General features: G+C 41.3%; 1 protein-coding gene across 3 annotated transcripts in view; it reads left to right on the plus strand.

Annotated features, from left to right (window-relative positions):
* MACF1 (microtubule actin crosslinking factor 1) overlaps positions 1-27,448 on the plus strand; it is a 329,628-nt gene that overhangs the window by 150,158 nt on the left and 152,022 nt on the right. For all 3 annotated transcript variants that reach the window (XM_057535030.1, XM_057535517.1, XM_057534539.1), the window contains exons 7-26: positions 3,714-3,880; positions 4,669-4,781; positions 4,883-4,989; positions 5,415-5,534; positions 5,679-5,774; positions 6,759-6,886; positions 6,969-7,062; positions 7,266-7,420; positions 8,106-8,382; positions 9,413-9,541; positions 10,257-10,334; positions 11,424-11,585; positions 12,937-13,041; positions 13,824-13,919; positions 15,371-15,496; positions 17,995-18,147; positions 20,292-20,446; positions 23,970-24,096; positions 24,498-24,681; positions 25,099-25,268. In XM_057535030.1, the coding sequence (XP_057391013.1) occupies positions 3,714-3,880; positions 4,669-4,781; positions 4,883-4,989; positions 5,415-5,534; positions 5,679-5,774; positions 6,759-6,886; positions 6,969-7,062; positions 7,266-7,420; positions 8,106-8,382; positions 9,413-9,541; positions 10,257-10,334; positions 11,424-11,585; positions 12,937-13,041; positions 13,824-13,919; positions 15,371-15,496; positions 17,995-18,147; positions 20,292-20,446; positions 23,970-24,096; positions 24,498-24,681; positions 25,099-25,268 (2,742 nt within the window). The remainder of the gene's footprint in view (positions 1-3,713; positions 3,881-4,668; positions 4,782-4,882; positions 4,990-5,414; positions 5,535-5,678; positions 5,775-6,758; positions 6,887-6,968; positions 7,063-7,265; positions 7,421-8,105; positions 8,383-9,412; positions 9,542-10,256; positions 10,335-11,423; positions 11,586-12,936; positions 13,042-13,823; positions 13,920-15,370; positions 15,497-17,994; positions 18,148-20,291; positions 20,447-23,969; positions 24,097-24,497; positions 24,682-25,098; positions 25,269-27,448) is intronic.

The following is a 27,448-nucleotide window of genomic DNA, read 5'->3' on the forward strand; positions in this document are numbered from 1 at the left end:
CAGAGATATTGACTGTGATATTGTGGAGATACAATATCAATTAACTAACTGGAATTTCTTTTTTGGGTAAAGAGCCCAAATACTCACATTTCATTTTGCTTATTCAAATTCTATCCCTTTTCACTTCTACAAATCTATCTCCTGTTCCCAGCAATGTTTTGCCTTAATATGTATGTGAAGCACTACAGTGGAAGAACTGGGATATGTCAGTGTGGGTGGCATTTAGCCACTGAAATAAATAGCTAGAAATGTCGTTGAGGAGAACTGGCAGAGAATTGGTACTAGTGAGGGGCTGTTTACACTGGACTCACAGGATGATGGCGTGGGCACCATAATCCATCACTGGGTCCTTGGCTTGTTTGCTTATATACATTATATACATTATTTGCTAGGTAAGTTTGCTGTCAATAAAGTAATGTGTCTCAGGATTCTAGGTGGGTCTTACCCCCAAATACATTTATTTGTTTATTTTTATTATTTTGTTTATTAACCAAGTGATTATTAATTAAAACATGTTAAGTGTCCACCATATGACCAGCACAACACTAGGTGCAATACAGAAGGACCTTGATCACTGAGTCTCAGAGCTGCATCCCAGCTTCTGCTGGGACATATCCTGTGTTGAGGAGCTCTCCTTCATAGCAGCTGCTATGATTTTAGGTCATTCTGATAGTTAAGATGTAGTGTCAGCACCTCAGGAAACCTGGTCTTGGGGAGATATTAAATAATAAAAATACATTAAATAATAGTCAATAATGCAAGATAGCATTTAATTGATGACATAGACTGACGGTGCTGTGGGAGTTAGACAGGCAGTAACTGAAGGAGAACCACCATTTATACAAGGAAGAGAGAAGGGAACTTTGTTGAGCTTAGCCCCGTGTTTGGGCTGGGTATTTCACTGTATAATATCGTTGATTGTCACCGCAATCCTGAAAAGGTAATAGGTGTGATTCCCACTTTACAGATGGTATAACCAAGGTCCAGCTTAAAGTTGGTGAACTTGAGATTCAACCCTAGGCTTGTGTGGAATCAAAGGCATGCACTTTTCTCCTCTCTCAGAGTGACATTTCTTCAAAGTAGGTCCTGTGCTAGATTTTGGAGGTTTCTTAAAATAACTTTTTTCTAAATATAAAAATATACATAATGTAGAAAATTTGGGAAATATAAAAATCATCTATAATGCTACCACTTAGAGATAACTATGATTACTAGTTTGGTGTATATACGCATACATATATGCATCTATCACATACATTATGCATATATATGACTATTACTTAACTATATATTGTATATTTTTTATGTAAAATCAGTGTTATATATTATTTTGTTTGTTTGTTTTCTTTTTCTTTTTGTAAAATATGGTGATCATTTTCCTATCATTAACGTTTTCTAAAGCATATCTTTTTTTTCCATAAATAAGATTTTTTATTGGTAATAAAATCAGCAAACTTTATATGGTAGAAATATCTCAGAGTATTTTTACACTAGGGGAAGACTTAGCAAAGGCAGCCAGTTTATTTGACAACACATTTCCTTTTTTATTTTATTTTATTTCATTTTATTTGTTTATTTTTCCTCATCAATTACTTCTTTTTTTTTTTTTACTAAAGCATACCTTTTTAAGTGCTACAAAGAATTCTACCATGTGTATGTGCTATAATTTGTAACCAATCAATCCCTCGTTAGAGTTTAAGCTCTTTATAGCTTTTTGCTATAAAATATTTATCATATTTTGATAAGCATTTTTGTGACATATTTAAAGTGTACATCATGGTGATTTGATATACAGGCAGACCTTGTTTTATTGTGCTTTACAGATACTGCGTTTTTTACAAATGGTTTTTGGCAACCACGTGTTGAGCAAGACTGCTGGCATCATTTTTCCAACAGCATTTGCTCACTTCTTGTAATATTTCAAACCCTCCACCAGCAAAAAGATTACAACTTGCTGAAGGCCCAGATGATGGTTAGCATTTTTTAGCAATAAAGTATTTTTTAATTAAGGTGTGTACATTGTTTTTTTAAGACATAGTGCTATCGTGCATGTATTGATAATATACTATAGTGTAAACATGGCTTTTATATGTACCGGGAAACCAAAACATGCATGTGACTCACTTTATTGTGATTGATATCTCCTCTATTGCTGTGGTCTGGAACTGAACCTGTAGTGCCTCCCAGGTGTGCCTTTATGTACATATTGAGAAAGTATTCCCACCTCTAGTTAACTAACACATCCATTACCTCACATTTTTTTGTGTGTGTGAGAACATTTAAGTTCTACTCTCTTGACAAATTTCAGTTATACAATACAGTGTTATCAACTGTAGTCACCTATCTTTTACATTAAATCCTCAGACCGTATTCAGCTTATAGCTGAAAGTTTATACCCTTTTTCTATCCTCTCCCTATTTCCCCCACCACTATCCCTTGGCAACTACTATTCTACTCTCTGTTTCTATGACTTTAACTTTTTTCTTTTTTTTTTTTAGATTCCACATATAAGTGATATCATGCAGTATTTGTCCTTGTCTGGCTTATTTCACTTAACATAATGCCCTCAAGTTTCATCCATGTTGTCACAAATGACAGGGTTTCCTTTTTCATGGCTGAATAATATTCCATTGTATATACCACAACTTTTGATGGACACTTAGGTTGTTTCCATATCCTGGCTCTTGTGAATAATGCTGCAGTGAACATTGAGAGTGCAGATATCTTTTCGATATCTTGTTTTCATTTCCTTTGGATGTACCCAGAAGTAAGGTTGCTAGATCATATGATGGTTCTGTTTCTAATTTTTTGAGGAATCTTCATACTGTTTTCCAGAGTGATTGTACCAATTTATAGTCCCACCAAGAGTGCACGAGTGTTCCCTTTGCTTCACATTTTTACCAATACTTGTTATGTTGTCTTTCTGATGACAGCCATTCTAATAGGTGTGAGGTCATAACTCATTATGGTTTCGATTTGTGTTTCCCTAATGATTAGTGATGTTGAATACCTTTTCATGCACCTGATAGCCCTTTGTATGTCTTCTTTAGAGAAATGTCTATTCAGATCTTCTGCCCAATTTTAAATCGGATTGTTTGTTTCTTTGCTTTGAGTTTAATGAATTCTTTATATATTTTGGATATTAACCCTTTATCAGATATATGATTTGTAAATATTTTCTCCCATTCCGTAGGTTGCCTTTTCATTTTGTTGATGGTTTCCTTTGCTGTGCACAAGCCTTTTAGTTTGCTGTAGTCCCAGTTGTTTGTTTTGCCTTTGTTGCCTTTGCTTTTTGGTGTTGATAAACATTCTTGTATAAAATTTTTTGCACATTTCTCTGATGACTTCCTATCAAGTGTATGTGTATTTTAAGACTTATTAAAAACCGTCCTCCAGAGAAATTATGCCCTTTATACTCTCACCAGTGGCAATGTATGAGAATACCCAATTTCAGATATTCTTTCCAATACTGAGTAGTATCATCAAAAAAAGAAAAATCTATTCTAATTCGACAGGTAAAAAAATGACCTCTCAAAATTTTAATTTGCATTTCTTTGACTACCAAATAGGGTGAATATATGTTGGAGTTGTCATCTTGAAGTGCTGCCAGCCTTGGATCTCCCTCTTCTTCTAAGAGCCATAATGTATGAAGAGAAGGTTAAAAGGCTTCATCATGTTTATACTAAATTACTTCACGTCCTATCTTTTGGCAGATCTCTGACATCTACATTAGTGGAGAATCAGGGGACATGTCAGCTAAGGAGAAGCTGCTCCTGTGGACCCAGAAAGTGACAGCTGGTTACACAGGAATCAAATGCACCAACTTTTCCTCCTGCTGGAGTGATGGGAAGATGTTCAATGCACTTATTCACCGATACAGGTAAATACAGTGGAGTTTCAGTGGGCCTGGAGAGGCTTCTTCTCATCTCTTGTTTGTAATCAGCTATAATGCCACATTTCCCCTCAACCAACAATCCAGGCTCTGATTCATTTTATTTATTTTAACAAGGAATATGTATTGAACTCCTACTATTCCAGGCACTGGGCTCATATAGCAGTGAAGAAAACAGCTAAATTCTTGCCCTCATGGAGCTTACTTTTCAGTGGGGAAGATAGGCAATAAACAAATAAGTGTATGCTGTCTTACAGTGGTGAGTGCAGTGGAGGGAAAGAGAATGATGGGGGTTGCGGCATTTTGGACAGGGTGGTCAGAGGTGGTCTCTCTGATGAAGATGTTGGAGCAGAGTCACAGATGAGGAGTAGTGGGCCATGCAGGTCTCTAGGCTCAGCATGTTTCACTCGGAGGAAATAACAAGTGCAAAGGGCCTGTAGTGGGGACTTGCTTGGAGTGGGTGAGGAAGATAGGAATTTTGAATGACGAAAATCAAAATTTATTGTACTCTTAGCGGTCATGAACACTCACAGGGAAAGCTGATACCTTTCCCTTGAAATCCAACAAACCTACTATTACGTAAGTTTAGAATTATGGAGCACTGGGCTCCTGGAGTGTGAGTAAAAATGGGACTAGCGCTCCTCTAAGCCTCTTGCTTTCTCTCTAACTCATCCAGTGTTTTTCAGCTCTGAGTGCTTTTAAGAGGGCTTCTTTGTGTGAACTCCCATGTGCTATGTAGCTGGGGGCCTTTCATATACTTTGGTGGACTTTTACAGACCTGATCTGGTAGATATGGAGAGGGTACAGATCCAGAGTAACCGAGAGAATCTGGAACAGGCTTTCGAAGTAGCAGAAAGACTGGGCGTCACCCGGTTACTGGATGCAGAAGGTGAGAGCTGACGGAAGTTGATGATGTTTGACATATATTCATTATTCCTTCCCCCAGCGGGTTCCTTTGTTCTAAGAAATTTCTGGCCTTTTGTCTCTCAGATGTGGATGTGCCATCTCCAGATGAAAAGTCTGTAATCACTTACGTGTCTTCTATTTATGATGCCTTCCCTAAAGTCCCTGAGGGCGGAGAAGGGGTCAGTGCTACGGTAAAAGAACACTTCCCTAAAATACCTTCTGGCTATGATTTGTTTGGGTGGAATGTATTGATTAGAGTAGGTTTCTTAAGCACTCAGGGTATACAGAGCACTTTTAAACAGAGCAAACTGAATCCACATCATCTTTATACATGGTTATTGTCCTCGGTCTGTGGGAATGAGTCTAGATATCACTAATTTTGCAGCGTCCAGCATAGGCTATTCTAGGTGTCAGGAAATTAAATCCCATCATCTTGAGAGTCCTTGAGGAGCTTTGAAACTGGGACTCTCTGAGCATTAAACTGAATGGCTGTGTCTGTGTAGGCAATTAGAGGAAAGGATCTTATGTGGTTTGGGATGGCCTGAGCTGCTTTCTCCTGTGCTTGTCTTGCATACTGCTAACCAGAAGGTGTGTGATATCTACCTTTTGGCAATAGGAAGTAGACGCCAGGTGGCAAGAATACCAAAGCCGAGTGGACTCCCTCATTCCCTGGATCAAACAGCATACCATACTGATGTCAGATAAATCTTTTCCCCAGAACCCTGTTGAACTAAAGGTAAAGTCATGGACTTAAATTGTTTTTTGTAAATTCACTCTGGGGAGTAAGTCTCAGAGCTTGTTGCTGCTGGCTCCTGGGTGAGGTGGTATGAAAAATTAGACCGGGTTGCTTGCATTCATTCACCAAATATTAATTTTGTAGGCACTTTATAATCAATATATACACTTCAAAGAAACAGAAATTCTGGCCAAGGAGAGAGAAAAAGGAAGAATTGAGGAATTATATAAATTATTGGAGGTAAGGAAACTTATCCTTTGCTGAGACTTAGGGTTTGCTGGTGTGCTCTTTGTTGCTTCTCTGTTAGGCAGATTCCCTGCATCTTCTTCCGAACCTTCATTGTAATAGCAGTATTCTCAGGGTGACAAATCGAGCATCACTCTCAGGCTGCTCTTGAAGATTGACGGTCAAGGGGAAGTATCAGCCATCTCTGTTTTTTAAAGGGCCTGTTGAAACATGGCATACAGTTATTCAGAAATCTTGAGTTTTATACATGTTTTCCTGTTTTTCAGAGGGAAGCTAATTCTTTCCCTAGGATAGAAAGAAAAGAGACTTTCCTTCCCATTTTGATTCCTAGAGAATTTGAAGCTGTAGAGATGGGCATTTAACCTTTCCACAGTGGAGGGGAGGGGTATGGAGAGGACAGCAGGATTTATGGAAAGTATAGAAGGAATGGAAGGGTTTCAAGCAAGTGGTCCCTGTATTTTTTTTTTTTAATAAATTTATTTATTTATTTTTGGCTGTGTTGGGTCTTCGTTGCTGTGCACGGGCTTTCTCTAGTTGTGGTAAGTGGGTGGCTACTCTTTGTCGTGGTGCACAGGCTTCTCATTGCGGTAGCTTCTGTTGTTGTGAAACATGGGCCCTGGGCGCACAGACTTCAGTAGTCGTGGCTTGCGGGCTCTAGAGCGCAGGCTCAGTAGTTGCGGCGCACGGGCTTAGCTGCTCCGCTGCATGTGGGATCTTCCCGGACCAGGGCTCGAACCCGTGTCCCCTGCATTGGCAGGTGGATTCTTAACCACTGCGCCACCAGGGAAGCCCCCTAGAGGTGATTTTTTTTTCTCTCACCTAGAGGTGAGGTACTGCTAAAATATTTGGTTGTTTTCTCTTATTAGACAATGGGGAAAACTGCTGAATGGCTGGGTAAAGAAGCAAAGAATTAATTAAAACTGGGACCTGAGGGCATGGCTGTTTTGGGACTAAAAGGGTTATCTCTGGGTTTTTTAGGTATGGATTGAATTTGGCCGAATTAAACTGCCTCAAGGTTATCACCCTAATGATGTGGAAGAAGAGTGGGGAAAACTCATCATTGAGATGCTGGAGCGAGAGAAGTCACTTCGACCAGCTGTAGAGAGGTGGGTTCAGAGCCTGAAGGTGACATTACTTACTGGGCTGCTTTGAGCCCTGCACTTGACTATGGTCTTGATCTCATTTTAGGCTGGAATTGCTGCTACAGATTGCAAACAAAATCCAGAATGGTGCTTTGAACTGTGAAGAAAAACTGACATTAGCTAAGAATACACTGCAGGCTGTAAGTCTGACTGTTCTATCTCACTTCTTATGTCACATGTTTTCCACTTCTAACCTTGTGCTCTAATGGTTGAAGTCAACAGTTAAGGGATCCAGCTTCCTTTCTCTTGGAATTGCAGTGGAATTGAACCACGTGGCTCCCTTGGTCCTAGTGGGTGGGAGTAATGGGAGTTTTCCCACTCTTCTTCTCCCTTTCTCTCTCAGGACGCTGCTCACCTGGAATCAGGGCAACCAGTGCAGTGTGAGTCAGATGTCATCATGTACATTCAGGAGTGTGAAGGTCTCATCAGACAGCTGCAGGTGGATCTCCAGATCCTAAGGGATGAGAATTACTACCAGCTAGAAGAGCTGGCTTTTAGGTGAGGAACATGGGACTCAAACGGAGGGCTTGCTTTACTGCTCAGGCTCAAGGATCAAGAGTCGGGCACTGAATCTTGTAACCTGGATGCTAGAAGTCAACGTCTCAGTGGGGATGTTATAGGAATTTGAGGCAGGAAAATTCTCATGGTAGAAGACAGTTTCCCTTTACTGTTGGCCCTGCCCACTAAGTACCTGTAGGGTTCCCTAATCTTTGTGTGGCATCTTATAACGCCCCCACATGCTTCAGGGTGACTGCAGCCGTGTGGGACCACATCTGCTTTAGAACTGCTGGGGTGATTCGATGTAGCATTTCATGGAGGAGGAAACCAACACCCACAGAGGGGATGAGGATCTTTGTACAGAGCCGAGACTAAGAGCCGCATCTTTTGACCCCTAATCCATGGTTTATTCTGTTATATCATCCAAGAGTTATAGGAACTGGTATTGATTTACTTGCCTCGAGTTAATGCTGTGACTTGGCATTTGCCTCAGTGACAGCTCTGAACGATGAAGATGTTAATAATATCACCTTGCATTCACAGAACACGTTTTCTTTCTCAAAACACTTTTCCTAATATGATCTCATTTTTATTTTTACCTCATCCTTGTCAAATGGATAGGGAAGATTTTATCTTAAATAGCACATTACAGATTTAATCTTTTCTTTCTCGTCTTCCATTTCAGGGTCATGCGTCTGCAGGACGAGCTGGTTACCTTGCGTCTAGAGTGCACAAACTTGTATCGGAAGGGCCATTTCACTTCACTTGAATTGGTTCCACCCTCTACTGTAACCACTACTCATCTGAAGGCAGAACCCTTGACCAAAGGAACCCATTCTTCTTCTACCTCCTGGTTCCGAAAGCCCATGACTCGGGCTGAACTTGTGTCTATCTCCTCCTCTGAAGATGAAGGCAACCTCCGATTTGTGTATGAACTACTGTCTTGGGTGGAAGAAATGCAGGTGGGTGTATATTCCAAATGCTTATGCAGTGCACTGAGGTTTACTGGATCCAGCAGCTTGTCTCAGAGGGTTAGGTTGCTCTATGCGCCTTGTATAGATCCCCTCAATTATTACTGCTACCTGGGACCCAAGCCTCCTTCTCTATTAAATTTTGAAAGGATAGGTTCAGTTCAGATCCTCAAAATCCCATACTAAATGCATAGGCTTTTCTAATTTGAAGCCCTTCAGGAATCTCTTCCCTTCAGCCAACTGTGCTCTAAGTGGGAGCTGGTGGAAGAAGTTGCAGAGTCTGTAAATCTGTTATCTTTTCTGAAATGCTCTCATTGTCAGAGGAGCTGCTTCTCTACTGTTGTTTTTGTCTCAGCTCTTAAGAGTAAGCAAGACTGCTGTGTTTCACAGTTCTCAGGGACATTATTTACATGTATTCTAGGATAATGGTTCAAGTTCGAGATTGTCCTCTTATCCTCTAACCCTTTTGTTTTGTGTTAAATTCTTCCCATCGTCTGAGGATGGATTTTCCATGTACCAATAAATAAAAATATTCAAAGGCAAGCTGTTTTACAATTATCTTCCGTTGGCCAATAGTTGGTGGCATGAATGAAGCTTAGTATTTACAGATATTTATTTCTTATCTCCATTCTGATTGTGAAATGAAGAGACCCCATAAAGGGAAATGCCTAAACTATAAAGTTAAGCATTTCAGCCTGTGGGAACGCCTTTCTGGTTGGCAAATGCAGGGATGTATTCCCATAATGCAGCAGCAAAAGGCTGCTTCTGCTGCTATAGGTGTTGGGGTTTATTCTCCAGCTCCTTGGGGGTGGTTATGGCATACTTTCCTGTAAGAGACCAAGATGGAGATAGTTTAGATGTCCTTTTTCTCAATCCCCTCTCCCCAGCCCCCTTGTCCAAACTGATTCTGACAGTTATCTTTATCCCCTCTCCCCAGCCCCCTTGTCCAAACCGATTGTGACAGTTTTCTTTTTCTGCCAACTTAGCAGTAAATTATATTCGTAATTTTTCTTTTTTTCAGATGAAACTGGAGCGAGCGGACTGGGGCAATGACCTGCCTAGTGTGGAGTTGCAGCTGGAAGCACAGCAGCACATCCACGCCAGTGTGGAAGAACTGGGCTCAAGTGTCAAAGAGGCCAGGCTGTATGAGGTGTGTGGCATTCAGAATCCACCGTGGGAGGCTGGGGTGGCTGTGCGCGATGGGACAGTGCCCAGCGCAGCTGTTCCTGTGGAGAAGAAGGGTACCCACTTGCAGCACTTGACCGCAGCTCCCCTCAGCACATGAAGCGTCTCTTGCTCTTTGAAATAACCCTGTGAGAAAGGTGTTTTTTATTAACCCCTTTTTAGTAAAAAGAATAGTGATACTGAAAGCTAAGGTCAAAATTAGTTAAGTAGTGAATGCAGTTTCCAAACTCAAGCCCTCTGCTTCAAAAGTTCATGCTCTTTCCACTTCACCATCTACCTGCAATAGAGAACTGGTAAGAAAAACTCTTCACTTGGTCTCTCCTCTCTCTCACTCTTTCTATCTTCCCATTTTAAATTTCAGCTCCCCTCTTCCAAAAAGCAGCTGAGTAGTTGGAGGAATCACCAGGTATAGGTTTTGCTTAGAAACCTCCCTGAATTGCTGGAAGCACAAGACCATGAGGTCATGCAGGTGTGCTCACTCTGCTGGACTGTTCCTCACTCAGTGCTGCTCTGAGCTATCAAATCTCACCTGGAGATTTGCTGTGCAAGCTTCTGTTTTCTCAGAGTAGCCAGTCTCTGTCTGTGTGCAGACGTAATACTTACATAGTTGAAATCATGCTGTAGACATAGTTTACTTACTCTTTCTCTAATATATTTTTATTTCATTCCTTTCTTATCAGGGAAAAATGTCCCAGAATTTTCATACCAGTTATGTTGAAACTCTTGGAAAGCTGGAGACACAGTATTGTAAATTGAAGGTGAGTTTTGACTAACTCTCTTTTGTTCTGTTCCTGGAGAATGTGGTTCCCTAATTCAGAAGGCTCTTGGTTTGAGCCTGTTTCGGTTTTCTGTTTATTAGTTTATATTGTTTACTGTGCAGTTGTTCATATGTATCGTAACATTTTCCCAATTTTCTTTTTTTTTAAATTTTTTTTTTTTATAGCTACTTTATTTATTTATTTTATTTATTTTTGGCTGTGTTGGGTCTTCGGTTCGTGCGAGGGCTTTCTCTAGTTACGGCAAGCGGGGGCCACTCTTCATCGCGGTGCAGGGACCGCTCTTCATCGCGGTGCGCGGGACTTTCACTATCGCGGCCCCTCCCGTTGCGGGGCACAGGCTCCAGACGCGCAGGCTCAGTAGTTGTGGCTCACGGGCCCAGCTGCTCCGCGGCATGTGGGATCTTCCCAGACCAGGGCTCGAACCCGTGTCCCCTGCATCAGCAGGCAGACTCTCAACCACTGCGCCACTAGGGAAGCCCCCCAATTTTCTTAATGGATCAAAAACCACTGCCCCAGGAAGTTTTAAGTAAGTAGAGCTTATCCTAGTTATCATACTTCACCAAAGCAGTGGGTATATGTGCTCTGAGGCATCAAAACTAAGTCTCCCCCCGCCGCCACCCCCACCTGGCTTGCGGGATCTTAGTTACCCGACCAGGGATTGAACCAGGGCCCTCGGCAGTGAGAGCGTGGAGTCCTAACCACTGGAACACCAGGGAATTCCCAAAAACCAAAAGTTTAAGATTGACAGGGAGGGGACTTCTCTTCTGTCTGTTGTTCTTCATTCCTGTCTTTCAAGATGTCCAGAGTAGGACAGTTCCAGGATCATTGTTTATCCAGGGAGCCCCACACAGACCTGGCGTGTTCTCACTTCTAGCTGGGATTGACACGGGCTCTCTGGGAGTCCTATACCAAACTTGTACTAAATTTAAGTCTGTGGAGAAGCACCCAGAGATTGAAAAAGCAAGGCTAAGTTCATTTTCTCAGCTATTCTTTGCTTTGATGTCAAATATGATATATCCTACAGATGAAAGCCTAGCAGTCTAACCTTGTAATCCTGCCTTTGTCTAGGAAACTTCTAGCTTCCGGATGAGGCACCTTCAGAGTCTGCATAAATTTGTCTCCAGAGCTACAGCTGAGTTGATCTGGTTGAATGAGAAGGAGGAGGAGGAACTAGCATATGATTGGAGTGACAACAATCCCAGTATCTCAGCCAAGAAAAATTACTTCTCTGTGAGTCTAGCACAACAGACCTGTCATATTTTGTAACAGCAGCAGAAGGAGCCAGAGGGGCTAGTCTGCTGAGAGCTTGGGTTTCTGGATTTGCATTTTGTTAGAGAGAAATAGGGACCCCGCTTAATGCATCTGTTCCTGTGAGAAAGTGTATATGGAGAGAGGGGAAATCGAGCCCTAGAATGAATTTATTTAGAATGCATTTAGAAAGGCAGTGTCTTGGGTGAAGAGAGCAGCAGTCTGCAAATTGAATCATTTCAGAAGCAATATAACTTTGTGGTCAAGGTTATAGGCTTTGGAATGAGATAGACCTAACATCAGATTCTTATTCCTCCACTTATTAGCTCTGTGACCTTGGCAAGTCATTTGCTCTCCCTAGACCTCTGTAAAATGGGAAAATAGTAGCACTTCAAAGCATTGTGTAAAAGGTTAAGTAAGATTTAGTAAGTTAATATAGCAAAGCACTTAGTATAGGGCTTAATATTGTTTAACTGAGGTATATTCTTGGCTTCTTACAAATTCTGAATTCTCTTTAATTCATTCAACAATTTTTTGGTCTCCATCTCTTGGTTTGTAAAATGGGAAGGAAAATTCAGCATTGGCCGATGCAACAATGCTTTTTATGCTTTTCAGTGAAAGATATAAAGTAGGGTTTTTTTTTGTTATTTTCAGTTTGCCCACATTTCAGAGAGTTTTTCAGGATATTATGAACCCCATGAAAACAGGAAGATTTTTAATAGCACTTAACTTCATTAGAGAATGGTATATGATTCTTCTGAAGTAAAGAAGAAACAATAGATACTGTAATACAATAAACAGTCTGTATGAGAACAGAAATTAGGCTACGATAGAGACATAAAGAAAGTGAGCATCGAGGAGAAGGGGTCAAATCTGATAGTGAGGATCAGTGCCCAGTTGCACAGAAGAGCTGGCATCTAAACCAGGTCCTAAAGCGTTAACAGAATGTAGAGCCGGAGGAGGGCACTGCAGCTGAGGGTACAGTCTGAGCAGAGCCAGCCAGTCAGGGATGCGGATCAGGTACCGTGTTCGGTGGGTGCTGACGTGAACCATCCAGCCACGTTCCCTCCTTTCTTGCCTTCAGTCTCATCCTGTGTGACCCCACTTACTCAGGTCTGGCTCAGATCCCATATCCTTTGTGAATCATTCTCCAGTAATTCCAGCACTTTTGCTCTTCTCTGAAATCCTCTGGCATGTACTGTTTATGCCTCTCATTTTGGCACTAACCCTGGGTTGCGGGCTCCTTTAAAGTAGGGCAGGGAACACGGTTTTTTCTTTATTGCTACTCCTCCCTTAACAGCACTTATTGAAAACAATTGAATTCAATTTTCAGGAATTGACAATGGAACTGGAGGAGAAACAGGACGTGTTTCGGTCTCTACAAGATACAGCCGAGCTGCTGTCCCTTGAGAACCACCCAGCCAAGCAGACTGTGGAGGTATGTGACTTGAAGGTGTGAGGGTCAGGTGCTCAGAGGTTGTTACTATACAAGTATTCAAAGCAGAGACTTAGCTCTGCTGAGGGACTTGGAGCAAGTGTCAGTGAATCATGTGTCCTGGGTCTTCTCCCTTTTCTTCCCAGCCCCCAAAAGACTGCAAACAGTTTTGTTAATAGTCTAAGGAGGATACTACGAGAAACAACAGAAATGGTATTGACTCCTCGCTTCACGGGGAAAGTGACTTGAACCGTATTTTTTCTTTTCTTTTCTTTTCTTTTTTAAGTGTTTTTTTTTTTTCCCCCACATCGTGAGGCTTGTGGGGTCTTAGTTCCCTGATCAGGGATTGAACCTGGGCCCTCAGCAGTGAAAGCGTAGAGTCCTAACCACTGGACCACCAGGGAATTCTGAACCATAGTTTTTCAGATAACTGTCTAGACAGACCCTGCGTGCCTTTTGGTGTGGTGCCTGTGCTTGGAGAAGAGAGGCAGTGGAGGAAGCCAGGAGAGACTGGCTTAGGCCTGGGTTTTGCTGACCAGGTCATTTAGTTGCAAGTGAGTGTGGAAGAGGCCTTTTCTGGGTAACCCCTCCTAACAAAACCATGTAGGATGAAAGACAAACCTCTGTCTCGTGGGAAGCTTTGAGCAGATGCCAGTCAAGTATCTCCACTTATCCTCTGTTGGCCTCTCTAGCATTAGCAGAGGTGTACTTGGAAGAGCACGTCGCACATGTGTAGCAGGTCTGTTAAACCCATGCCCTTCTGTCTGTGTGCCTGGTCGTTGCAGGCTTACAGTGCTGCTGTCCAGTCCCAGTTGCAGTGGATGAAGCAGCTGTGCTTGTGTGTCGAGCAACATGTGAAGGAGAATAGTGCTTACTTTCAGGTACGTGGGCTAGTGTGTGTGTGTGTGTGTGTGTGTGTGTGTGTGTGTGCGCGCGCGCGCGCGCAGAGAGGATGAGGAGGATATTTTTTTTCATTCAGGCAAGAGATTGTGAGTGTGATTGCGTGTGTTGGTGTGTGCCTGCAAGCATGCACACGGGAGGGGTGAGGTTAGAAACACATCTGTATCAGTTACCCTTTACTGTATAAACCACCACCCCAAAAGTTAGTTGCTTAGAGCAACAACCGTTAGCTCGAGATTCTGTGAGTTGGCAGTCTGGGCTAGGCTCAGCTGAAGGCTTTTTTTCATCTTGCCTGGGTGACGCGTGGCTGCAGGCAGTGGGCAGGCAGGTTGGGGGCTGGTTGGCCCCAAATGGTGTCACTCACATGTCTGACAGTTGGTTGGGGTGATTGGGTACAAATCCACATGCAAGTCTCTAGAATCCAGTAGTCTATCCTAGGCTCCTTCACAGAATAGCTGTGTTCCACAAGCAGCCAGAGAAGGCAGGCCCTGGTGCACAAGCATTTTTTTCTGCTGTCACGTGTATTAATGTACCATTGACTAAAGCAAGTGATGTTCCCCCGCCCAGCTTCAGGCGGGGGAGAAATAGACTCCACTTCCTGATGGGAGGGGCTGTAAAATATTAGAACCGTTTTTTGGTTTTTTGGGTTTTTTTTCTTTAATCTATTGCTACATCAAGAACATACTGCTTGGGCTTCCCTGGTGGCGCAGTGGTTAAGAATCTGCCTGCCAATGCAGGGGACACGGGTTTGAGCCCTGGTCCGGGAAGATCCCACATGCCACGGAGCTACTAAGCCCATGCGCCGCAACTACTGAGCCTGTGCTCTAGAGCCGCTTGCCACAACTACTGAAGCCCGCCTGCCTAGAGCCCGTGCTCCGCAACAAGAGAAGCCACCGCAATGAGAAGCCCGTGCACTGCGATGAAGAGTAGCCCCCGCTTACCGAAACTAGAGAAAGCCCGCGTGCAGCAACAAAGACCCAATGCAGCCAAAAATAAATAAATTAAAAAAAAAAAAAAAAAAAAGAACATACTGCTTGTTTTCAGGTGAGGGTGGGAAGAGGAAATAATAAGCTCTTATCTCTGTTTGGATTTGCTCTTACTTAAATAAGCTCCCTGATCATTTTGTAATCATATCAGTGAATTGAGACACTCAACCTCTAGGCTTTTCATGAAATAAACCTGACAGTCAAGTGCTGCTGTCACTAGCCAAAACTCAAGGGGAAAGAGCAGTGATTTCTGAGGAGTGAAGCAGACTAACTGTTCTATTGGGTTCAGCGGGCTTTGTGGCAGTTGTCACTACTGTTTCCCTGGCATGGCATTTGTAATCCAGGATTGTGTAATCAGCAGGCACAGTAAGGTTGTTTTTTCTCCATTATCACCTTGGCGTTATGACGTATTGAGCGCAAGGCACCGCTCCCTCTTATCCCGACAGTTCTTCAGTGACGCTCGAGACCTGGAGTCATTCCTGAGGAACCTTCAAGAATCCATCAAACGGAAGTACTCCTGCGACCACAGCACCAGCTTATCCCGCCTGGAGGACCTGCTGCAGGACTCCATGGTGGGTGTTGCGTCAGTGGGATGATTGCCTCTGAGAAGCAGAATAAAAACCCTATCAGCTGCTGCTCTTTATATCCTTGAACACACCAGGGCTGGGGGTCCCCATTACAAAGTTTGTCTCACATTCAATTAGAGTGTAATCAGCGTTGTTCCTTTCCTTTTTTCTTTTCTTAAAGAAGTGGCTGATGAGTCCCTTGGGTGTGCTGTTGAAGTAAGGGCCCAGCCATGTGCCCCTGAGCCACGTAGCGCTCATCAGAGTTTCTTCGCATGGTTCCTATTTTAATTCAGTCGTTGGAGCCAAAGATGGGGGTGTGGAGCATGAAAAATAGGGTTGACGGGATTAGCTGGCACCAAATTCTTTTTCGCTCTCTCGTGCAAAGAGAATAAAACAAAACACCAGTGAACTAGACCTGAGCCAATTTTTTCCTCCTTGGGAATTTTCTTTTGGTAATGATGAGGTATTTGAAACATTAAAATCTTATATAGGTGTAATGCTGTATTTGTTCAGTTTATTTATGTAGTGGTATTAACTTTTTAAAAATAGTTTTGCGAGTAGTATTTAATCCAAATCAGTTTTACATTTATTTTCTCCAATGAACTATTCCTTCAGGGGTGGTGGTAGTAAAATCACCAGCAGACTACTTATAGTTATTGAGCATATATTACACAGAGTTCGCAAGACAGGGCTCCAGCTACAACTCTGATTAAGATGGAAATGTATATGTAATAGGGAGATTACTTTTCCTGTGTGAGAAATGCGGGTAGTCTCACGTTTCAGTAGAAAATTATAAATAAGAGAACCAGAATAACCCAAAACAGTGTCATTTTATTCGTGGGTGAGACTTGGGAATTAGTGAACATGAGATGATTTTTTTAAAAAACACTTTCAGGTATTGTAAAGCTATGAGTGGGTTTAGATTCAGTGTTTCAGCTGAGCAAATAACCTGTGAATTTAATTAATTTGGAATGAAGGGTAAAGACCTGACTTTTCCGATGTTGTCTCTAGAATGTCGCTCTTGGAGGTACATCAAGTATGAAGGAGGAATCTAATAATCCGTGGCTATTATCTCCTCCCTCCCACAGAGTACCTTCCTGTCATAGGGTAACTCCTCTGCAATTGTTGTCATATCTTCTCTTCTCGAGGGTCGCTGCTCTGTTCCCTCCTCTCCAGGTCAGGGGCATCGGGTTGGCGGCGTCATCGGGGCATGAAGTCACCTGGGTCTGCTCCTCAGCTTGTCCTCAGCTTGTCCGTCAGGTTCGGGAGCATCTGTCATGGCTTCTGGTTCTTTTCAGACCTTTTACCACGCTGAGCACTTGGTCTCTGGAGCTTGAGACGTTTGGCTGTGGGTTAGACAGAAATTGACATCTTTATTGCAAGGAACCTGAAATGGGTAGACCAGCTCTCAAGGATGGAACAGTGTGGCTGTCTCCCTGACCTATTCCATTCCTCTTTCTTAACTAATAAGTTAAAGTTGTATTTCTTCCAATCATGCTCCCGGGGACAGGCACAGGTAGTTTATTTAAGCATTTCTTTTTATTTACTTGCATATTCTTAATTCTTTAATGGCATTTCTTAACATTATTAACTCTTTACTCTCATCACGTCTACTTCCATCCTAAGAAAGCCCTCTTCCGGGGACTTTTTTATACCTCAAAATGGGCTTGAAACATCCTGGTTAAGAGATAAAGCTTATCTTTTACTCTTTAATGGAATTGGTAGTAGATTGCTACCAATTTCGTTGACAAGAAGTTCATTAGTTTTTAAGAAAATTGGGTTTGCAGAGACTTGAGTATTTCAATTTTGCATGAGACCTCTTTCAAATCAATCAAATTTATATAAATACAGCACAGCAAGACTCTAAAAGGTAAACCTTAAATCATTTGTCCCAATACCTTCACCAACAGCATTGGTTTATAGATTGTTGGTTGAAGAGCTAAGATCTTTCTCTAGAAAGTTTGATTCAATTTAAGAAAGTAAAATATTTGTAACAGAGCTTGGGAGATAACATTATTTAAAAAAAGAAAAATTTAAAAGAGCACAACTCTAGCTTCTCCTAAGCAGAGAGGCAAGAACTGGCTTCTACCAGTGAGAAATTGAATAATAATAACAACCACAACCTAGTTATTATCATTGTTTTTAACTTCCATGTTCTCTGAACCTTATTTGGCAAACTCCTTTGTTAGCTGTATAGCTGTATTTGGCAGCTAGAAATTCTTTTTTTTTAAAGTTATTATTTGTTTTTGCATGTGGCTTTATGGTTCATTGAAAAGGACACAGGGAGAAAGCTGCAAAATTTGAGCATAAAAGCACTTGGTAGCAGACAGAAGCATCCTCTGCTGTTTTCTTTATCCCTATGTTTCTAAGATGGCTCCACCAAGGATCCCTACTTAACCGAGAAGTGACATTCTCGGAGGGAGTGGAGCATTCAGTTTTCTTTGTTGACTGAGTCTCCCAAGGAGCAACATTAATGTCTTTCTTGTTTTCTTCCCATTTTGTAGGATGAAAAGGAGCAGCTTATACAGTCCAAGAGTTCCGTTGCCAGTCTTGTTGGGAGATCAAAATCTATTGTTCAGCTAAAGCCACGCAGTCCCGACCATGTGCTAAAGAGCACCATTTCCATCAAGGCCATCTGTGACTACCGGCAGATCGAGGTGAGGAGGTGGAAGGGGTACTTCCCACTCCAGAAGGAAGCAAGGGAGAAGGGAAGCCTTCAGTTAGGGTTATGATAATAGGGAAAGGTCAAATGATAGAGTTCTTCTATTAGAACTTAAACATGCTCAAATCTCTTCTATCATGAAAAAAATAAGCCTCAACTCTATGATCTTGACCTGCTTCCTGCCTCAGTAATTGGCATCATTATCCACCCAGTTGCCTAAGTGTGGATAGAAACGGTGCTTTGTAGCACCCGGGAGAGATCCATGACTCCTCTGCTCTTATTCCCCACAGCTAGTAGGACTATCAAGTCAGTAGTATCAATACCTTGTAAATAAGTATCCCTCAAGTGTACTTCTTTTTGCCCCTGCTGCTACTACAAGTTAGACCCTAAGTTTCTTTCACTTGGATCATTGCATCAGCCTCCCCATTCAATGCATTCTTATTATTTATTTATTTTTTTAAATTTTTATTTATTTATGGCTGTGTTGGGTCTTCGTTTCTGTGCGAGGGCTTTCTCTAGTTGCGGTGAGTGGGGGCCACTCTTCATCGCGGTGCGCGGACCTCTCACTATCGCGGCCTTTCGTGTTTCGGAGCACGGGCTCCAGACGCGCAGGCTCAATAATTGTGGCTCACAGGCCTAGTTGCTCCGCGGCATGTGGGATCTTCCCAGACCAGGGATCGAACCCGTGTCCCCTGCATTGGCAGGCAGATTCTCAACCACTGTGCCACCAGGGAAGCCCTCAATGCATTCTTTTTTTTTTTTTTTTTAAAGGATTTTCTTATTTATTTATTTATTTATTTATTTATTTATTTATTTTTGGCTGTGTTGGGTCTTCGGTTCGTGCGAGGGCTTTCTCCAGTTGCGGCAAGCGGGGGCCACTCTTCATCGCGGTGCGGGGACCGCTCTTCATCGCGGTGCGCGGGCCTTTCTCTATCGCGGCCCCTCCCGTCGCGGGGCACAGGCTCCAGACGCGCAGGCTCAGCAATTGTGGCTCACGGGCCCAGCTGCTCCGTGGCATGTGGGATCTTCCCAGACCAGGGCTCGAACCCGTGTCCCCTGCATTAGCAGGCAGATTCTCAACCACTGCGCCACCAGGGAAGCCCTCAATGCATTCTTTATCCTGCCACCAGCATGGTCTTTTAAAAAATTAATTAATTAATTTTGTTTTGGCCACGCCGCACAGCATGTGGGATCTTAGTTCCCCGACCAGGGATCGAACCCATGCCCCCTGCAGTGGAAGCGCACAGTCTTAACCACTGGACCACCAGGGAAGTCCAGCGTGATTTTTTTTTTTTTTTTTTTTTTAACATCACTCCCCTGCCTAAGTCCTACAACAATTCCCCATTTCTGTGTAGAAAGTCTAAATTCCTTAATGTGGCTTTAAGGTCCTGAATAATCTCTTTACCTCTCTAACCAAGACTGGGCCTCATGCCTTCCATGCATTCCCTGGTAAATCGCATTTGTCACACAGTGTTGTAACCAAATACTGCATCAGAATATGTGGAATATAGACCATGGTTGTTGGCTTATCATTTTTATCTCTAATGGCATAGCACACTTCCAAGCACATAATAGGCTCAATAATATTTGTTATACAAAGGAACAAATGAACTTTTCCTGTACTTTTCTTTGTCTCAGTATTTCTGTCTACAAAATAGAGATGATATTTTTGGTTACTTGTCTCCTAAGAGAAAGAATTGGTGATTTCAAAGGCTTAAACATTTCAGGGATTTGGGTGGGGTGACAGGAAGGGAGGAAGAAGAAGTATCAGAAATGCAAAGTTGTGAGTATGATGTCCCTTTAAGTTTTACCCTGTCGGTTGTAGGTTCAGAGAGATTGCTCTTGCAGGTCTTACAGTCTCCTTATAAATTTCATATACTGAGTTACTTGACATGTAACAGGCATTTAATAAACACTTGCTTCCTTGATTTATTTCATTTCACAACCTTCCCTAGGTTGTTTATGTATACACATTATCCTTTTGTCTAAATCAGAAACTCTCCCTAGGTGAACTCCAAACGATTGGAGATCTCCAAAACGATTTTCCCTTAAGGATTTCATAGCCTTGGGATCAGCCACCAGGTAATAATAGGTTGTTGGTTTATCCATTAGCAATGATTTGTAAATTTGTCTCTTCAGATCACTATTTGCAAGAACGATGAGTGTGTGTTGGAAGATAATTCACAGAGGACCAAGTGGAAAGTGATCAGCCCCACAGGGAATGAGGCAATGGTGCCATCAGTCTGCTTCCTTATCCCCCCACCCAATAAGGATGCCATGGAGATGGCCAGCAGGTAACTCAGCTCAACTGCCGCTCTGTACTTCCACCTCTGCTGTTTGGCTGGGTGAACTGATGGAGGTTATGAATCTGCGCTTGTGATTTTGAACAGAGAGACCAAGTTTTGAAGATTCTTTTGGGAAAGACCTCCTATTACGATATCAAGTCTTGTACTGCCAGCCACATAGTAGATTTTCAGTAAATGCCGTGGTCAATTGAGATATATTCAGTGATAATTCTTTTCTTTTTTAAAAAAATCTTTATTGGAGTATAATTGCTTCACAATACCTTGTTGGTTTCTGTTGCACGACAAAGCGAATCGGCCATATGCATACACGTGTCCCCATATCCCCTCCCTCTTGAGCCTCCCTCCCACCCTCCCTATCCCACCCCTCTAGGTCATTGCAAAGCACCAAGCCGATCTCCCTGTGCTATGCTGCTGCTTCCCACCAGCCAACTATTTTACATTTGGTAGTGTATATATGTCGATGCTACTCTCACTTTGCCCCAGCTTCGCCTTCCCACGCCATGTCATCAAGTCCATTCTCTATGTCTACCTCTTTATTCCTGCCCTGCAACTAGGTTCATCAGTACCTTTTTTTTTTTTCTTTTTTTAAGATTCCATATATATGTGTTAGCATACGGTATTTGTTTTTCTCTTTCTGACTTACTCCACTCTGTATGACAGACTCTAGGTCCATCCACCTCACTACAGATAACTCAATTTTGTTTCTTTTTATGGCTGAGTAATATTCCATTGTATATATGTACCACATGGAACCAACCTAAATGTCCATCGACAGGTGAATGGGTAAAGAACAGTGATAATTCTTTTTTAAATAATTCTTGGTTATAAACAGTTTGCTCTCAATAGTTGATTTTTGTACTGACAGCTAACTTTCTTCTTTATATTTTATTGAAATACGTATAAAGATTTTAAAAAGTTGAATTATACCACAAAACTTATAGTAAAAACTAGCAATCACCTCCCCCACCCCAGAGTTCTGCTTCCCAGAGTGAACTATTTTCAACTCTTTGAGCAGATTTTTCTGGTTTTTAACATCAAATGTCTAAATAATGTGATTTTTTTCCTGTTACTTCTTAATTTTTTTTCAACTTCGGAAATTATTGTCTTCCTACTCTAGGAAATTAACTATTAGTTTTCTAACAATTAGTTTTCTACACACCTGTAATTCACTTCTCCTTTACCCATCTTCCAAATGTAGTTATGTCATGATTTTTGTTTAAAATCGGTATCTTGTTTGTTATTTTTACATTAAGTTGTTTACAGCTGAACCGGGTAGTACTCTAGGGCATATTGTAAGCCTTACCCAAGCATGTCTTACCTCTCTAAATCATCCTCTGCCACTGTCCTTGCTTGTGCTCAGCTCCAGTTTCTCAAGCACCACAAGCATACTCTTGCCTCAGGGCCTTTGCATTGCCTCTGCTTGCTTCATATATTAACGTGATTCACTCCCTCACATCTTTAGTTCATCTAATCACCTTCATATACTACCACCCCACTCACTGCCTATCACTTTCTATCTCCTCTCCCCAGCAGAACACTTTATTCTCCAGAACACTTAATACTGTCCAAAAGATTATAAATTTGTTTATTGCCTTTCCCCTCCCCTTAGAAGTTCTAAAAGAATAGAGGTTTTTGTCTGTTTTGTTTACCTCTGTATCCTCATCACCTAGAACCTGACGTGTAGTAGGTACTCAATAAATGGTTGTTAAAGAAAAGAATGAACGAGTGATTGAATATATGTATGAACAAATTATTTTGTATAACTTTATGTTTCCTTAGAGCTGATAATTGTTTTGTTTTTACGTTTGCTTAGTTGTCTATTTGTATCTTATGAATTTATTCCCAAACTCTCCTATTTTACTGTAAAAGGCTTCTTAGTATGGCCAAACACCAGGTAAATTTCAGTTTTATTTTCTCTTGGAAGCGTCTCTTCTGAGCCATTCTGTCTTCCTTTTCCAGTCTGAACCTGCTCTGTAGGCCTGCTTCATTACTGCCTCCCTGGCATTTCCCTTCATCTTCACCCTGAAGATTCCCTTTACATCTCTTCTGTGTTGGACCCTCTGCTTCCTAGGTTCTAAGTCTTATTTATTGGTTTATTCCCTGGTTTGGGAGAGTACACTCTCCAGTAGCTTGCTGAAAAAAAGTGCAGGAGAAGTAAATTTTTTGAATCCTGTCATATCTGAAAATGTCTTTCTTCTCCCTTCATAATGAATTGGTCAGTTACAGAATTCTTCTGGAAATTCTTTTCACTCTGAACCTTGAAGGCACTGTCCCACTGTTTTCCAGCTTCCAGGGTTTGTTGTTGAGAAGTACAGTACGATTATCATTTTTTATCATTCTTTAAGTTTATGTAACTGTAAAATTCTCACTTTGTAGTGAGCAATACTGTCATTTTGACAAATGCATAGAATTGTGTCCTCTACCACAGTTGTGATACAGAACAGTTTAATACTTTAACCTTTTGAATGAAATCTTTATCTCTGAAGATTTTAAACTCCTCTCTGTCTTTAATCTTTGAAGGGGATGCTATGTTTTCCGGGTGAGCCTTTCTCGTGCTAACCCTGAACACAAACTGGAAACTCATATCTTTCAGATCTGGGGAAATTTTTCTTGGATTATTTCTTTAATTATTTCCTTTTCTATGTTTTTTTTCTGTTCTTGCTTTCAAGAACTCCCATTTGTCAGCTATTGGACCTCCTGAACTGTTTCTCTCATTTTCTCTTATTTTCTTTCTGTTTTTTATATCTCTGTATTTTTATTCTTCTTTGAGATTTCCTGAACTTTTATGTCAACCTTACAGTCATTTTAGTGGGATTTTTGGAAAATGGAAAGTTAAACTAATGGGTTTAATGTCTGACATCCTAGCTTCTAGTTTTCCATCCTTTTCTATTTCCATCCTATTCTTACATTTCTTAGCTTGAAGAAATTCAAGGTAATTTGGTGTGTGTTGAGTGTGTCTGTGTATCTGAGTTTGTAAGTCATCTGTAAGTTGAGATTGAATTAGGTATGGGATGCTAAGAAAAAGATCTTCTCAAGCCCTTCACACTACAGTTTCGTTTTATATGCCAGGTGAACTTCTTAAATTGCTATTAACTTTTAAACATTTTAGCAGTTTTGTAAAAATATAGAACACAGCAAATCGCTTTTTAAGCATTGTTGTCATTTTCCAGCAATTTCAAATGGAGTTACTTTGTCTCTATTTTTCTCTATCATTGCTTTCCCTGGGTATTCCTCTCTCTAACTTCTCATAATTATATTACATTCAGGTAACATTTATGAGATTGCTAAATATGTGCTGACATAGTGTATATAATAGTAAAGCAAATTGCTTGAGGATCTCAATTTATTTAGGTCTAAAGATTCCTGTGTTGTTAGTATTTGACTTGTTGCCTTTCTCTGCTCAGCATATAAGCTCAGTTCTGCTAAGGCAATCACATTTTCTCCTTAGAAGGTCTTTAGTGTGGAGCTGAAGCCTTAGAAAAGCTATAGCCAGGTTCTGTGTTGTTTGTAGGGTGGAGCAGTCTTATCAGAAGGTGATGGCCCTTTGGCATCAGCTACATGTTAACACCAAAAGCCTTATCTCCTGGAACTATCTGAGGAAGGACCTTGACCTTGTAAAGACCTGGAACCTGGAAAAGGTAATTATGACAGCTTTACCACAGGCTCATAACCTATTGGCAAGTTTTTTTCAGAAGGAACTTCTTCTTACTGTGAGACTCCTACTCACCCAATTGGTGTAAAATGGAGTCAGGGGTACCGTTTTGGGGTTAGGGGCTTGAGGCTCTTAGGAACCAGAAACTTTTGCATAAGTGTGTGGAGTAGGGGAATACTGGTGAATTAACCATCATTAAGGTTTACATCCAAGAGGGCACAAAGAGTGCTTCTGAGATACTAGTAATGTCCTGTTTCTTGATCTGAATGCTGATTTCATGGACAGGTTCAATTTGTGAAAAATCAGCATGTTTATAATTATGGTTTGTGTACTATTTTGTATTACAGTCCCATTCCACTGAAATGTCCTCTGGCTTTTTCTCTGCAGCTCCGCTCCTCAGCACCTGGGGAGTACCACCAGGTTATGAAGAACCTGCAGGCCCACTATGAAGACTTTCTGCAGGAGAGCCGTGACTCGGCGCTCTTCTCAGTGGCTGATCGTCTGCACTTGGAAGAGGAGGTGGAGGCTTGTAAAACCCACTTCCAGCACCTGATGAAGTCCATGGAGAATGGTGTGTGCCTTGGGAAGAGGGAGAGGAAAGTGGAATGAGAGCCCTGAAGGGTGCTGCTGGACCCTTCATATAAACTAGAAAGTATCATCACCACCTTTTTACCACTTGAGTTGCTAAAAAAACTTGAGATAGAGAAAAACTTGTAGAGATGAATTCTCAAAATGAGATCATGGAAGAAGAGGCCATATTTCATTCATTATTGCTTATCAACCTATCACATTTTCCTGTGGAAATTACATGTTTGGATCCTTAAAGATTAGTATATAATGCAGGGAGTTTGGGAACAGGCAGAAGGTTCCCCACATAAGGCCTTGCTTTCATTCATGGAATATCAGGTCTGCTGGAACCAGTGTTGTTCTCAGGTTTGCTGATCTCTGTTGTCGTGCTTAATGGTCTTCTGTGCTTGTGCATTCACAGAGGACAAAGAGGAAACTGTGGCCAAGATGTACATTTCAGAGCTGAAGAATATCCGGCTGCGCCTGGAGGACTGTGAACAGAGGCTAATCAAACGAATTCAATCCCCTGCCAGCTCTAGGACTGACAGAGATGCCCGGCAGGACAGTGCATTAAGGATCGCAGAACAAGAGGTAAGCCCTAAGAGCAACGGGTGCTGGATACAGAGTAAACAGTTTCAGAATGAACTGAAGGGCAAGAGAGTGTGGATCCTAAGGAATAAGGCAACAGACTCATGGCAATCCTACTCCAGAATTCTTCCCTGAAGCCTGTAAATGCCTTTCACCCATGGAAAAGCATAGTTTCAGCTCCCAGGATATTGCTGAATATTGATTAGTTTCCTACACAGTTGGGAAGGCAGACACTGGCAAATTGTTCTAAGCGCTGCTTTTGGGCTACATATTTTAAGACTACTTAGTAGAGATGCTGCTCTCTGCTCTCTCCCTTATATGTATTGATATGTTTTATGTTCTGTGACATGGTTACTGTCCGTCACATGACTCCAAAAATAGTAAGGAAAGACTCAGATTCTACTATGGCTCTGATACACACCTTCTCTGTGACTGAGCAAATTCTCTTCCTTAGTTTCCTTTCTTATAAAGTGGAGATAGTAATATATGAGTCACACAAGTTGTTTTGAAAATTAAGTGATACAGTACATATCATGAGCTTCCTGGAAAAGTAGAATGCTGTAAAAATGTGGGGTTGTATTCTTGACATAAAAGCAGCAAATATTAATTGCTTTATTAAGTTCTCATGGGCATGCAAAGAAAGTAAGCCAAAGCTCCTTGCTTTTGGCTCCTAGTGTAAAGAAGAAGAAAAGGTTAAAGTTACAGTTAGAGGCTTCAAGTATAAGAGATGTCATAAGATAGTACCTAGTGTACTTCCAGATTGCCAAGCAAACATTGCTGGAGGAATGTGGAGTGTTACTGGAACATTTCTACTTGGGGTGTGTTGAGGGAGCTCTATGAAGAATGTTAGATTTGATCTGGGAGCTTAAAGGAAATGGAAAGGAATGCCTAATGAGGAGTGAGTTTTCTCAACTTGAGAAATTTCTCAGTAATTCCTAAGCCTGAAGAAGAGGATGTGAGCCCAGTATAATTTTTTTTGGTCAAGAAGGATCTAATATGTGTGTGTGAGGCATGTCATATGCATGTGCAATTCTCATATTAAAGTGTTTTTACTATTCTGTAGTCATGCAAAATAGGACAGTCAAAGAAATACAGGTTAATATTGAGCTCTTCTAAAGGACCATTTTTTTAAAAAAAAATTATTTTGGAATAGATTCAGATATAGAGAAAAGTTTTTATTCTCGTATAACCTTCACCTAGATTCCATAAATGTTGCCATTTTTCTACATTTGCTTTATCATTTTTTTCTACATATGTATACATAATATTGATAATAATCTTTTTTTTTTTTTTGAGAGTAACTTCCAAACATGGTGCTCCTTTACCCCTGTATAGTTCAATGTGCATTTCCCAAAACAAGGATAGTCTCACATAACCATGGGACAGTGATTAAAATCGGAAGTGAACATTGGTATCATACTGTTATCCAAGACCTTAATTGGAATTTCTTCAGTTGACCTAATAAATGCCTTTTTGAGTAGTACCCCCACTCCCATAATTCCCCCCCCAAAAAGAATATTTTGGTGTAGGATTCAGTGCAGTATCCCACATTGCATTTAGTTGCTGCGTCTCTTTAGATTTCTTAACCTGAAACAATTTCTTGATTTTTCATCATCTATCATGACCTTAACATTTTTGCAGAGTGCAGCCCATTTATTTTATAGAATGTCCCCCTATTTGTGTTTATCTAAGCTTGTTCAAGATTAAATATAGGTTACACATTTTTGGCAGGAATACCATAGAAGTGATAGTATGTCCTTGGTGCATCCTATCAGGAGGCATGTGATGTTGATTTGTCCCATTACTGGTGATAGCTTTTATCACTTGTTGCTATTTTCCTCATTGTGATTACTAAGTATCTTGTGAGGAGATACTTTGAGACTATGTAAATATCCTGTTTTACATCAAACTTTCACCAACCAGTTATAGTATCTATTGTTGATTCTTTTCTTTTTTTTTTTGATTTTTTTAATAGATCTTTATTGGAGTATAATTGCTTCATAATACTGTTAGTTTCTGTTGTACAACAAAGTGAATCAGCCATATGCATACATACATCCCATATCCCCTTCCTCTTGAGCCTCCCTCCCTCCCTCCCTCCCTATCCCACCCCTCTAGGTCATCGCAAGCACCGAGCTGATCTCCCCGTCCTATGCTGCTTCTTCCCAGTAGCTAACTATTTT

This window comes from Balaenoptera acutorostrata, chromosome 1 (assembly GCF_949987535.1).
Source record: "Balaenoptera acutorostrata chromosome 1, mBalAcu1.1, whole genome shotgun sequence".
In the NCBI taxonomy this organism is placed as follows: domain Eukaryota; kingdom Metazoa; phylum Chordata; class Mammalia; order Artiodactyla; family Balaenopteridae; genus Balaenoptera; species Balaenoptera acutorostrata.